The sequence below is a fragment of the Nicotiana sylvestris genome, chromosome 12, assembly GCF_000393655.2.
Source record: "Nicotiana sylvestris chromosome 12, ASM39365v2, whole genome shotgun sequence".
Classification (NCBI taxonomy): domain Eukaryota; kingdom Viridiplantae; phylum Streptophyta; class Magnoliopsida; order Solanales; family Solanaceae; genus Nicotiana; species Nicotiana sylvestris.
This window is the reverse complement of record NC_091068.1, coordinates 136,093,401-136,107,185: the sequence shown is the minus strand read 5'-3', so window position 1 is coordinate 136,107,185 and position 13,785 is coordinate 136,093,401. Positions and strand designations below refer to the sequence as shown.

Sequence of the window (13,785 nt, the reverse complement as noted above, 5' to 3'; positions counted from 1 at the left end):
TTGGGAAAAGAGTTGGTACATGATGTGTTGGAGAAGGTGAAGGTGATTTAGGAGAGGCTTCGAACAGCGTAGTCGAGGCAAAAGAGTTATGCGGACAGGAAGGTTCGAGATGTGTCCTACATGGTTGGTGAGAAGGTCCTGTTGAAGGTTTCACCCATGAAGGGTGTTATGAGATTTGGGAAGAAAGGGAAATTGAGTCTGCGGTTCATTGGACCTTTTGAGGTACTTTGGAGGATTGGGGAGGTGGCTTATGAGCTTGCTTTGCCATCCAGCTTGTCGAGTGTACATCTGATATTTCATGTTTCTATGCTCCGGAAGTATATTGGGGATCTGTCTCATGTTTTGGATTTCAGCACGGTTTAGTTGGATGATGATCTGACTTATGATGTGGAGCCAATAGCTATTTTGGGTAATCAGGTTCGGAAGTTGAGGTCAAAGGATATAGCTTCAGTGAAAGTGCAGTGGAGAGGTCGGCATGTGGAGGAGGCTACCTAGGAGACCGAGCGGGAGATGCGGAGCAGATATCCTCACCTGTTTGAGGCTTCAGGTACGTTTCTTGACTCGTTCGAGGACGAACATTTATTTAAGTTGGGGAGGATGTGACAACCCGGCCAGTTGTCTCATGAGTTACCGCTCCGTTTCCCCCATTTCTACTTCTTTATGCTTTGTTTATCCGTGTTATGTGGTATCGGGTTGATCGGATCGAGTTCGGAAAGGATTTGGTAAGGTTTGAGACACTTTGTCTCTTTAGAGTGAGTTTAAGTTGGAAAAGTCAACCGGATGTTGACTTATGTGTTAGAGGGCTCGGATGTGAGTTCCGATAGTTCGGTTAGCTTTGGGAGGTGATTTGTGACTTTAGGAGTGTGATCGGAATGAGTTTTGGTGGTTCGGAGGCTTGACTTGGCGAAGTTGATATTTTGACGATTTCCGGTTGGTAAGCGAGATTTTGAAATATGGGTCGGAATGGAATTCCGAGAGTTGCAGTAGTTCTGTTGTGTCATTTGGGATGTGTGTGCAATATTTCAAGTCATTCGGACGTGGTTTGGTTGGATTATTGATCGAAAGTGTAATTTGGAAGATTTTAGAAAGTTTGGCTTAAATTCGATGTGTTGTGGGTGATTTAATGTTGTTTGAGGTGTTTTGGTGGTTGGAACAAGTTTGAATAAGGTATTGGAATATGTTTGTGCTATTGGTTGAGGTCCCGGGGGCCTCGGGGTGATTTCGGGTGGTTAACAGAGAAGTTGAAATGTTATTGCAGCTGCTGAAATTGCTGCTTCTGGTGTTTTCGCACCTGCGGTTTAAGGATCGTAGGTGCGGCGCCGCACGTGTGGAAGGGGAGTCACAGAAGCGAATTTGGGAGGAAGTGTCAGGAACCGCAGATGCAGTAGTTTGACCGCACCTGCAGAGAGTTGACCGCAGATTCGGATTTGGCTCATTAAGTGATTTCCGCAAAAGAGGAGGAAAGACCGCATATGCGGTACCGTAGAAGCGGCTATTGTGCCGTAGATGCGGAACAACTGGGCAGAACATATAAGTTATTTCATTTCACGAATTTGAGCTATTTCACCATTTTTTTATTTCCGCTTGGGAGCTTCTTGGGCGATTTGAGAGAGGGATTTCAAGAGAACTTCATTGAGGTAAGGAATTTGGACCTAAAACTTGTTCTTATGCTATTATTTCATGGATTAGAGCTAGAAATTATGGAAATCAAAGGTTAAAATTGGGGAAACTAGGGCGTGGGAACTTAGGCCTTTAATTGAGGATTTGAAGAACCATTTGGGGCCGGATTTGAGAACTTTTGATATGTATGAACTCGTGGGGAGATAAGGAATCTATTGATATAAAAATTATTGAATTACGGACGTGGGCCCAGGTGTCGGGTTTTGGTAATTTCAGGATTTGTTCTCTTTTATTGATTGTTTTCGCTTGGGCTTAGTTCCATTAGCATATTTTGATGTTCTCGTTCTGATTTTGGATAGATTCGACGCGCGTGGAGGCTGATTCGAGGGCAAAGGCATCACTAGTTAGAGATTAGACTGGTTCGAGATGAGTAATGATTGTAAATGATGTTCTGAGGGTGTGAAACCCGGGATTCCACATCATAGTGCTATATTGAGGTGAGGCACACGCTTGATGACGAGCGTAGGGTCGTGCACTATTGAGAATTGTAACTTAGTCCGTTTCGATTGAAGATTTTACCACGTATTTGATTGAAAATTATTTACTACCATTATTATTTGGGCTGAATGCCATATTTGGGCCTAGTGCCAATTATTTGAACCCTTCGGGGCTTTTTCTTGATATTTTCTCACTAATTTGACTTTATACTTGAACTCAGTCATGTTATTTTCCATTGTTTTCGTACTCAGCCATGCTTACTCAGTTTTAATACTTAAATAATATTTTTAAATGATGTTTGGGCTGAGAAATACTGTTTTACTATTGCCCGAGTGGCTTGTGAGGATTTTTCACTAAGTAAGGCTGAGGGCCTATGTTGTGAGGAAACATTGATATTGATTTGAGGCCGAGAGCCTAAGATATGTACGCCACAAGGTGGCTTGATTGATATGAGGCCGAGGGCCTAGTGATGAGCCACGAGGTGGCTTGATATTGCGCTTGGGCCATAACGGGCCCCTCCGAGAGTCTGCACACCCCCAGTGAGCGCGGGTACTGATTGTAATATGAGATTGAGACCGAGGAGCTAGTATTGTTCTATGTGATTACTCAAGGGGCTGTTACTGTTCTGAGATGTTGCCCGAGGGGTGGATTTGTTGACACTGTGCCCGAGGGGCGAGCCTTTATGTGTTTACTTTTCATAATTGACTGTTAATTACCTGCTTAATTATTGAAAAAGGCTTTTCATGAAACTACATTTGAGTTAAAGGATTTTACCTATCTTTCACTGATTTACTGATTTTAAATGGTTTTACTGCTTCATTATAGAATGCTTTGTGCCTTACGTGATTTCTTGCTTTCAGTCTTTATTTACATTTGTTACTTACTGAGTTGGAGTACTCACTTTACTCTCTGCACCCTTGTGTGCAGATTCAGGCGTTGCTGATCCTGCTAGTGCGAGTTAAGAGCTCCCGATAGACATTCGGAGTTCATGAGGTAGTTGTTTGACGTCCACCGACACGTGTCTCTACTCCTTTATCACTTCTATATCTTTTCAGACAATTGTACTAGTTTATTGACTTAGCGGATTTGTATTATGACTTATAGATGCTCATGACTAGTGACATTCTCGCTAGGACTGTGTATGAGTGTTCTTCTGCGTATTTATGTTATCATTGTTATTTCGGATTTATTTTATCATGATTAGACCGTTTCTTAAATGCTTAACTATTAATAATTGGAAAATGGGAAGTGTCGGCTAGCCTTGTCTTCACGAGAGGCGTCATCATGATCGGGTCAAGGTTTGGGTCGTGACACCTTTTTGAGCATATTTATAACAATTAGAGAATTCATCTTCAAAGTAAAGTTTATGTATCTACTATGCAGGCACCAATTGACACCAAACTTAGCAGCTAAAGCTTCAGAGAAGGGTGATTGGATAGGATAAGGCCATGATACACACCCCTCTTTCATCTTTTAGAATACCACCTACTCCAGCCTTGCTAGTTTGAATGAAATAGCTACCATCAGTGTTCAATTTGAGAGCACTTGGTTCAGGTTTTTGCTAGCAAACAGCAATGTACTTTGGGATAGGCTGCATTCTCATTATTTTATCACACGGGTTGATCCATAGTAATGTCAGGTTGCAATTAGGGAATTCCTTATTGATAGTTAGCTATATAGTCTAACTAATTTATTGTTCCATTCTGAAAAGCTTAAACCTTTTTTGATCATCATACTTGCAAACACAATTTTTCTTCCAAACCTCACACCAAATTATAATTGGGAGTGCCTGCAAAACAAATTTATGAATTGTATTAATAGCTTTACCTTGCCACCGTGAGTATAGAAGATACCTGATAGGCCAGTTGTGATGCTTGATACCCAGTGGAACTCCAAAAAAATTTCAAATATAATTTGCAGCACCCCCTTCTATAAGGACATGTTGCATAGTGTCCACTTTGTGCTTAATACAACAATTATATTTAGAAACTGTGTTTTTTCCACATCTATTTATGGTTTCATCGAAAGAAAGTTTCTTATTCCATAATCTCCATGAAAGAAAGGAAATGTTAAAAGGGATACTAGTATTCCATACATTGTTAAGCAGGTGATACGTTAGTCTTCTAATCCTGTTCATATGCCAAGCTGAGGAGTTAGAATATCTTCCATCTTTAATTAAGTTCCAAATAATATGATCCTTTTCATCAGGATTTCCTATGATAATGCATCTAATATGGTGGGTGTCATTAGGGGAAGTAACTTCATTGATCTTTTGGATATTCCAATGACCATTGGTGATGAAGTGGCTAACCATAACTTTAGTATTTTTTTCTCACTTCTGAATTGATTAGCTGAATCATTCCTTTTCCTGTCCAATTATCAAACCAGAAACTATTGTTGCCTGAATTAGCCAAACCATGTTGGTTTCTGCCTTCTATCTGATATGTGGTAATCTTTTCCATTGATGAGAATCCTTAGAGGTCCACACTTATTGCTAGGATAAGCCTTGATACAATATTTATTTCTAAGAAAGTTTGACCATAAAGATGGAGTGGCTCTGAATCTCCACTATCTCTTAGTGGCTGGTGTATTACTAATTTCCTCCATGTTTCTAATCTCAATTCTTCCTTTCATAGGAAAAAATATTTTCTTTCACGCACTACAATGACACTTATTATGCTCACAACTAGACCGCCAGAAGAAGTTAGAAAAATGTCATTCTAGTTATTTCAAAGTGCCCTTAATGGGACACATAGTAGAGAGAGTATATGTAGGAAGGGATTGAAGCACATGTTTGATAAGAACAATTTTATCTCCATGAGATAACATTTTACCATGTCATCCATTGAGTCTCTAAACTACCATGTTGACCATACCATCAAAATATTGGATTTCTTTCTTCCCACATATAAAGGGCATCCAAGATAAGTGAAGGAAAATTATTTATCCAACATGTCATTGTAGTCTCTGATTTAGTTAATTCTGGTGGCAATGGTTTTAGGAGAAGTCAAAACAAAAAGCTTTTGTTCTTGTTGACTTTTTTGCCCAGAGTTAAGCTCATAATTCTTGATTGATTTCATAGTGAGATTGATAGAACTACTCTTGCAACTACTGAAGATTACAATATCATCAATTAAGGCCAAGTGATTGATTTGACGACCCTTTTGTGGCATAAAGAAAGGTGTAAAATTGTCATTAAGAAGTAAGTCATTAAGGGATCGGGAAAGGACTTCGACAACAATGATAAATAAGGTGGGGGGCAGAGGATCCCCTTGTTTAAGCCCCGGTGAGGAGGTGAAGAAACTATTTCTAGTGCCATTAATATTGACTGAACACCATACCCCAGAGATGAGATTGTAAATTAAATCAATCCAAGGATCAAAGAATTCATATTTTCTTGGAACAACTATGACAAAAGGCCATGACATTAGATCATAAGCCTTGGCCATATCAAGTTTAATCACTACATTGAAACTTTTGTTAGGCTGATTAATACCATAAATTATTTCTTGAGCCAATAAAATATTCTTTGTGATAAGTCTATCTTTGACAAAGCCACTTTGTTTGGAAATCAATTTGGGTAATAGGGGATTGATTCTAAGAGAAATAACTTTAGATAAAATCTTGTTGGTGAAGTCAGATAGACTCATTGCCCTGATTTCAGAGAAAGTAGTACGAGCATTTAATTTGGGAATTAAGGCAAGACAAGTATGTGAAGAATTTGGTAAGATTTTTACCATTGAAAAAAATGTTGGACATAATCCAAGATATTATATTTGACGATGCTCCAGCATTTTTGAAAGAAGGTACTATTATACCCATTCAGACCTGCTGTACTCGAAGCACTAAGACTAAAGACAGCTTCATTAACTTCTTCTTCATTGGGCAAAGCTGTTAGCATATCATTGTCTTCTTTAGATATGCTACTAGGAATGCAGTCTAAGATGTTGGGTTTAAAAATACACTTAATGGGCGTTTGGACATAAAAACTGTAAAATTCCAAAAAGAAAGTGAAAAAAAATTTCAAGTGAAAATGGTATTTGAAAATTAGAGTTGTGTTTGGACATGAATATAATTTTGGGTTGTTTTGAAATTTTGTGAGTGATCTGAGTGAAAAATTTTAAAAAAACTTTTTGGAGTTTTTCAAATTTTTAAAAAATTTCAAAATGCATCTTCAAATGAAAATTGAAAATTTTATGACCAAACGCTGATTTCAAAAAAAAAGTTAAAATTTTTCGAAAAAAAGTAAATTTTTTATATCCAAACGGGCTCTTAGGAAGATTAAACATGGATTCAAAAGGCTTCATTGCAGCTCTGGATATCTTATCATTCCCTTTGATCCATCTTCTTCTATCATTCTTATTCTATTCGGGTGAAGTTTTCTCCTCTTCTCTCTAAGCAGACAATGAAAGTACTTAGTTTTGCTATCACCCTCTTCATAGCATTTGATTTGAGATTTTTGTTTAAATATAGATTCTTGCATGCTAAGCCACTTGATGTATTCTGCATGAACTCTGTTAGACTCTTCTCTAGTCTGATCTGAAGTGTTGGTTAAGTCCATATCTTCCATTTCTTGAACCTTTTCCTTCCGTTTGATTACTTTATCATTAATATCACCCAACTCATTTATGGACCAATGACTAAATTTTTTGCTGAGATTTTTGAGCTTAGTCTGAAGTCTCCACATTGGATTACCATTAACCTGAACCTCCCAAACATGTTTTACCACATCGAAGAAGCCATGTTGATCCCCAAATAATTAAGAAACCTAAAGTACTTGAATGCAGGCTGACTAGTGTCCCAACATTTCATGATGAGAGGTCTATGATCAGAACCTGTTATGACAAGATGTCTTATGGAGTAATTCTGAAATTTTTGATTTCAAATATCAATTGTAAGAACCCTGTCCAACCTCTTTCATATTCTCTTACTAGGTTTCCTATCGTTACACCGTACAAATCTGGGACCAGAGAAGCCAGTGTCAGTAACCCCACAAGTATCCATACAATTGATGAAATCAAAACTTCTATGGATTCTGTGTGGTTTACCTTCAAGCTTTCCACTGATATCTGAAATGATGTTGAAATTTCCACCGATACGCCATGGAGCATTAATTCTATATCTTAAGCATTCTAAGTTGTCCCAAAGAACCATTCTTTCTACAAAAGTTCATTTAGCATAAACAGATGTAATAAAAACTCCATTGTCGTCAATACCATTGTCAAACTTAATAGTAACATGTTTCTCCTCACTAGCACAAATAGTGGCATTAAGGTTGCTACTCCAGAAATACCAAATTTTGTCGTTATCATTAGAGATGCAGTTATGAAAGCCCAAGAGTTTTCTGTAGCCATCAATTTTGTTGTTATTCACAAAAGGTTTATAGAACACAACAAATTGCGCTTTGTTGATGCAAATATGATTATTTAATCCGTGGATTTCTTTTTTGGCTCTAACTCCCCTTATATTCCAGAAGATTGCACTAATCATTAGAACAATTGGGGGTTACTCATTTTTTGTCTCCTTTTCACAAAGTGAGTAGTTCTTGCTTGCTCCTTTTTCCAGTCTTTTTGGTTATGCTTCTTCCTCCACCACCAGGTAAATCTTTATCACTGTCATTTTTATCTTCTTGTAGAACTTCTTTGTGTTTTTCTGATGTGACCTCAGGAGGATCCTTTGGAGGATTGTCTGGAATCTGGTTACCTTTTGTGTTCTCCTCGGTATCTCACTATTTCCCATGTAGTTGGATTATGTAGCTTCTTTAGGGATATTGGTATCTGATTCATCCCTATTAGGTATGGTGTTCTCCTCTTTGTTTTTCATTCTATTGTCAACCATCTGATTGTTTTTCATCTCATCCTTTATGTCATTGCTTTTGGATTCCTCATCTTCTGTGTATATATTCCTCTTCTTTTCCTTATCTTGTTAGGTGCTGATAATATTAGTAGGTTTTGTGTTGTTCTTCCCTTTAAAGCTATTCAAGGTGTCAGAAGTACTTTCCTTTTCTAATTGATTGTCGATGGGCTGTAAATCTTCATCAATTTTGGAATCAATGTTGTCCTGTTGGATCAATAAGTGACTTTGTTGTGTCTTTTTCTTGGCTGCTTCTTGTGATGTTTCAGGTTTGAATATCACTTTGTTCTTCTTTTTCGGAATCTTCTTGGTTTTGGTCTTCCTATTCTTTTTCTTGTTAGTAACAACAGCAAATATTTTTCCCTCTTCTTCGTCAATGACAGTGGCTTGATCTCCATGTTTCTCTTCAGTTACTTTTTTAGCATTCTTTTCCTTAATGCCGAGAAGAATCTTAGTAAGAGTTTGTTCTTTCTCTTCGGTCTTTTGTTGAACATTTTCCAGATTTTTGTTTGTTGTTTGTTGTGTCTCCTTTCCCCCTTCAATCTGATTAGAGTTAGTATCCTTTTCGTCAGTGATGTTTTTTCCTTTGTTATTGTCATCTCCATTTGCTAGCTTTATAGCTTTCCTACATTGTAGAATTGAGTGCCCTAGCAGCTTACAATGTCGATAGTACTTGGGGACATTTTCATACTTTAACTTTTGGGTGAAACCTTTCAGTGGATTGGTCTCATATTCCTGACCAATAAACACGGACTCTAGCTTAGGTTTAGTAAGGTCTACCTCCACCCTTACTTTATCTATGCTCGGTCTCATTCTATGATCAGTAGCCAAATCTATAGACAATGGAGTGCCAATAGGTCCAACAATCTGCTTAATGTGATGCCATGTGTGGCAGTGGAATGGCAATTCAGGAAGGATTACCCAAACCGGAACAATGGGAGTCTTCCTCCGGCTTGAAATCCGAAGTCTATTTTTCCAGCCACATAACTTGCCCCTCTATTTATATGGAGCGTCTATACCAAACATTTATGAAATCATCTTTATTTTTAAAGTCAAGAAAAACAGTACGAAAATCATATACCCCAATCTTGACATTGCCCTTGACAGTAACTTTTTCAGCAAATTTGGATCGAATTCTCTCTATTTGTGGTCGAGTTCTTAGAAACTTACCAACAATAGTCAATTTGCACTCTTCTGCCATGAGTTCATAGTAGACACTAGCCTTGAAGATAACTGTCGGCATTCCATTGTGGGTGGAGTATCGAGCTTTGACTTCTGAATTACCAAATCGACTTGTGTTAGGGCTTGGTTCTTTCGAAGCTTTCAAAGCTACATTATAGTTGGATGAGATCGGAATTCCTTCACATATATTAATTGTTATGTCTGGAGTCAGTGGATTTTCATTCAGACGCGCCGGAACATGTCCCGTTGACGTCTCCATGAGGAGGCGCGTAAGCACCAATCTCCCAGAAAAGGTCTATTTTAGTTACCGTTGTGGGTTAAGGTATTGATGTACGGAAAGCAATATTTTTAAGAGAGAGAAACTTTTTTACTCTCTTATTGAAAAAGGTGCTCCCTCTGTTCTAGTTTATGTGAACCTATTTCCTTTTTGGTCTGTTCCAAAAAGAATGAACCCTTTCTAAATTTGGTAACAATTTAGCTTAAAGTTACAACTCTACCCTTAATGAGAAGTTTTTATAACCACACAAATATTCTGGGCCTCATTTGGACTTGTTTAAGACCACAAATTTCAAAAGTCTTCATTTTTTTCTTAAACTTTGTACTCAGTCAAACAGGTTCACATAAATTGAAACGGATGGAGTATTCGTTAGTGAAGATGGTATGGTTAAATATATGGAAGACTTCTCGGTCACCATGGGAGAGAAATGCTTTTTGAAATATGTATTTTTTTGTCTCTTTTGGCCCGATGGAGAGCGCTTATTTATAACTGTAGAAGATTGAAAAAAGGAGTCTGATGAATCAAACTTTTTCTTCCAATTTGATTGGTCCACTTGATCATCAAAACCGTCACCAAAATCATATGAGAAGATTGTATTTGACTGATTGAAACATGTCATTTGAATACTTGGAGGCTTTAAATTAATCTCTATATTGACTCTTTATGTTGACTTGACATGCCACATTAGTTGAGCATATGTCATTATTTCATTAACATTGGATTTGACCGGAATGTCTTTCATTATGTACGTGATATGAGCTTGGGCCTCCAAATGAAATAGATTTTGGAGCTAAAACTAATAAGAACTTATTCAATTTGTGAAGTTCAAATTAAATATTTTACACATATAAACACATATTTGGAGCTCGTTTGGCCAGACTGCTAAAAATTACTTATTTTAAAAAATATTTTTTAGAGATTTGCAGTTTGTGTTTGGCCAATTCATTTGATAAGTACTTTTTGCGATATTTTATAACCGAATTGTGTTTGACCAATCTTTCCATAAATTACGTATCAAATTACGATATAGGTCAATAAAGATTAGTTTACATTAGCATTATTTAAAAAAGAGAATTCTTAAATATTTATTATCAAAGAATTTAATTAATTTTTTATTTTTATGTAATTATATTAAAGTATAAAATATAAAGAAATACATACATACATACATACATACATACATACATACATATATATACATACATACATACATACATATATATATATACATACATACATACATACATACATACATACATATATATATATATATATATATATATATATATATATATAATCAATATAAAATATAAGTGTATAAAAGCAATAATATTAGTAGGAACACATGTTCTCACAAGTTACATTGTATAAAAATCACTATCAGTTCTTGAAAAAAATAAACCAGGTAGTATTGCATTATGTTAACTATATTATGTGCATGCACACCAAGAAAATATATAAATAAAACTACAAAGTGGAGATCATATAATATTGGTATACTATAAGAGAGAAAAAAGCATACCTTTCGAAGAAAGTGCTTGGATCTGGTGATTAACCTTGTTATTTCTAAGAGTAATAGGAGAGGAAGAAAAGAGAAAATGATGGAAGAGAAAAGAAGATATCTATTTATAGTAGAGAGATTATTCCAAATAGGAATAAAAGAAGAAAAAATAAAACTCGGTATATATATATATATATATATATATATATATATATATATATATATATATATAAAAGAAATACATGGTAAAAAGAAAAGTAAAAGTTAAATTAATAAGGGATGGTTGAAGAAATATAACATTATAGTAAGGATATTTTTTTCTTGAAAAAAAATAATTTTCTACTTTTTAGAAGAAGCTAGAATTTGTAGCTTCTTCCCAAAAGTAGAAAAACTATTTCTGTTGGTGCTTAAAAGCACTTTTCTAGTTTAGCCCAACACCTTATATTTTCAAATAAATACTTTTTTCGGCAAAAAAGTATTTGACTTCTTAGAAGCTTGGCCAAACAGGCTCTTGGATTTAAATAATTAAGAGAAATTTTCAGAAATCATTATTGTCTAGGGGGTGTTAACTTTCTATAGCTATCATATACTGTATTACTTCTTAAAGCTATTATTTAGTCGTTACGCGACTGTATTCGCACTACTGTATTCATGAATACAGTAGTAGAATTCGTCTAAAAATAGAGGAGTCCAGTCGTGCGACAGTATTTGATGTATTCGAGCTACTGTATTTACGAATACATCAACGAAATTTGCCTAAAAATAGGGGAATCCATCTATTTAATAACGAAAAGAGAATCAATTAGCGTGTATCACTCCTAATTTAACTCAACAAAATCAATTCTACATAAATTTTGCTGCTACGCGACTATATTCATTGTATTCGCGCTACTGTATTCATGAATACAGTAATAGAGGAGTTCAGTTGTGCGACTATATTCGTGCTACTGTATTCATAAATACAGTAGCGGAGTTCGCCTAAAAAATAGGCCACTGCAACTGTTTAATAACGAAAAGAGGATCAATTAGCGTGTATCACTCCTAATTTAACTTAACAAAATCAATCCTACATAAATTTTGCTGCTAGAGTGTTGTATTCTATGTATTCGCGCGACTGTATCTATAAATACAGTGAGGTAATCAAGAAATAAGGTGTATACTGTTGTATCTAATTCGACTGTATACATTGTATTCAATTCATATATATTCATTATTCACTATTATACGTTGTATTTAATTCTTCGTATTCAATTCAACTATATTCAAACAACTAAAAACCACAAAATACAGTGATATTCGACTGTATTTAAAAACATACTGACCTTCGGAATACATAAATATAGGCCAAAAATAATATATTTATACAAAATACAATATATTTGTACAGAATACAATATATTTGTATAATTGTATGTGGCTAAAATAGCAAAAACGTTTGCTAGAGATGGCTTTTTCTGGCCAAGCAAAATACTGTATATATTGTATTAATACTAAAAATGGAGACGAACAAAAACTCGACCTTCATATCTTCTCTAGCGTAGCCATGGACGGAACTGTTCACCTAAAATGATGAGTCAATAGTGGATGATGATGCCGATGATTCTGATGCCGACAATGAAAATTAAGTTCTTTATTGGGTATACCTAGTGCAACCCTCTTTGGAGTTGCTGAATCAACCATTGAAGACGAAATTTGAAGTTTCTTCCTCAAAACTTAACAATGGCGAAAATTAAAAAAAAGAGTGAAGAGAAAAAGAAGAATGGCAGAGTAATTTGGCGTGAACCGACCAAAAGCTTTACCAATTACCACGAACTTTTGGAGCAAAAACATTGAGGATGTTATGAATAGATTTGTAATTAGAATGAATGTCTATTTTGTAGAGAGTTTTACTTTGTGGCTAAGTCATTTTTCCCTATAAATAGAGGGGTCTTAACCCATTGTAAATCATCCCAAAATTCAATAAGAATTACTCTCTCTTCTCTGCAATATTGTTCTTCTACTTTTATTGTTTTATTACACGTTATCAGCACGAGACTCTACCGCCTCAAGAAGCTCTTTGAGAAGATTAAGATATAATTTTCCTCCTCTTTTTAATTGTGACTGACATTATGAAAATAAAGTTCGTTGCCCTTGAAATTACGGGCAAGAACTATATAACATGGGTGTTGGATGCTGAAATCTATTTAGATGCAATGGGTCTTAGAGATGCCATTAAAGACAAAAATAAAGCATCAACCCAAGATTGTGCTAAGGTCTTGATTTTCTTACGCCATCACCTTGATGAAGGGTTGAAAATAGAATATCTCACAGTCAAAGATCCACTTGTTTTGTGGAATGGTTTAAAGAAAAGATATGACAACTTAAAGTTTGTCACTCTTCCGCAAGCACGATATTATTGGGCTCATCTGAGGCTCCAAGACTTTAAGTCTGTTTCTGAATATAATTCTGCAATGTTTAGAATTACTTCTGAATTGAAACTCTGTGGAGATACTATCATCGACTATGATATGCTTGAAAAAACGTTCACAACATTTCATGCCTCCAATATGGTCTTGCAACAGCAATACCGAGAGAAAGGTTTCAAGAAGTACTTTGAGTTGATTTCTCTTCTCCTTGTGGCTGAATGAAATAATGACTTGCTCATGAGAAATCACGAAAATCGACCAACATGGTCTATACCATTGCCTGAAGTGCATGAGGTGTATTCCCATTATGCCAAGCATGGAAAAGGCCGTGGCCCTATTCGTGGTTGTGGTCGTGGCAGTGGTCGTGGACAAGAAAGAAATTTTTCTGGTGTTAATCACCCCCCAAAGAAAAATAACCACCAAAAGTGGAAAGGGAAAGATGAGAAGCC

The 13,785-nt window shown here is 35.9% G+C and overlaps 1 protein-coding gene across 1 annotated transcript; it reads left to right on the top strand.

Moving 5' to 3' along the window:
• Positions 1-13,123: 13,123 nt before the first annotated feature.
• LOC138883795 (uncharacterized) lies at positions 13,124-13,558 on the top strand. Its single transcript, XM_070164508.1, has one exon. The coding sequence runs from the start codon at positions 13,124-13,126 to the stop codon at positions 13,556-13,558; it is 435 nt and encodes a 144-aa protein (XP_070020609.1).
• Positions 13,559-13,785: the final 227 nt, after the last annotated feature.

Excerpts from the sequence above, each read along its gene's own strand:
- LOC138883795 (XM_070164508.1), top strand. The coding sequence starts at position 13,124 with ATGGGTCTTAGAGATGCCATTAAAGACAAAAATAAAGCATCAACCCAA.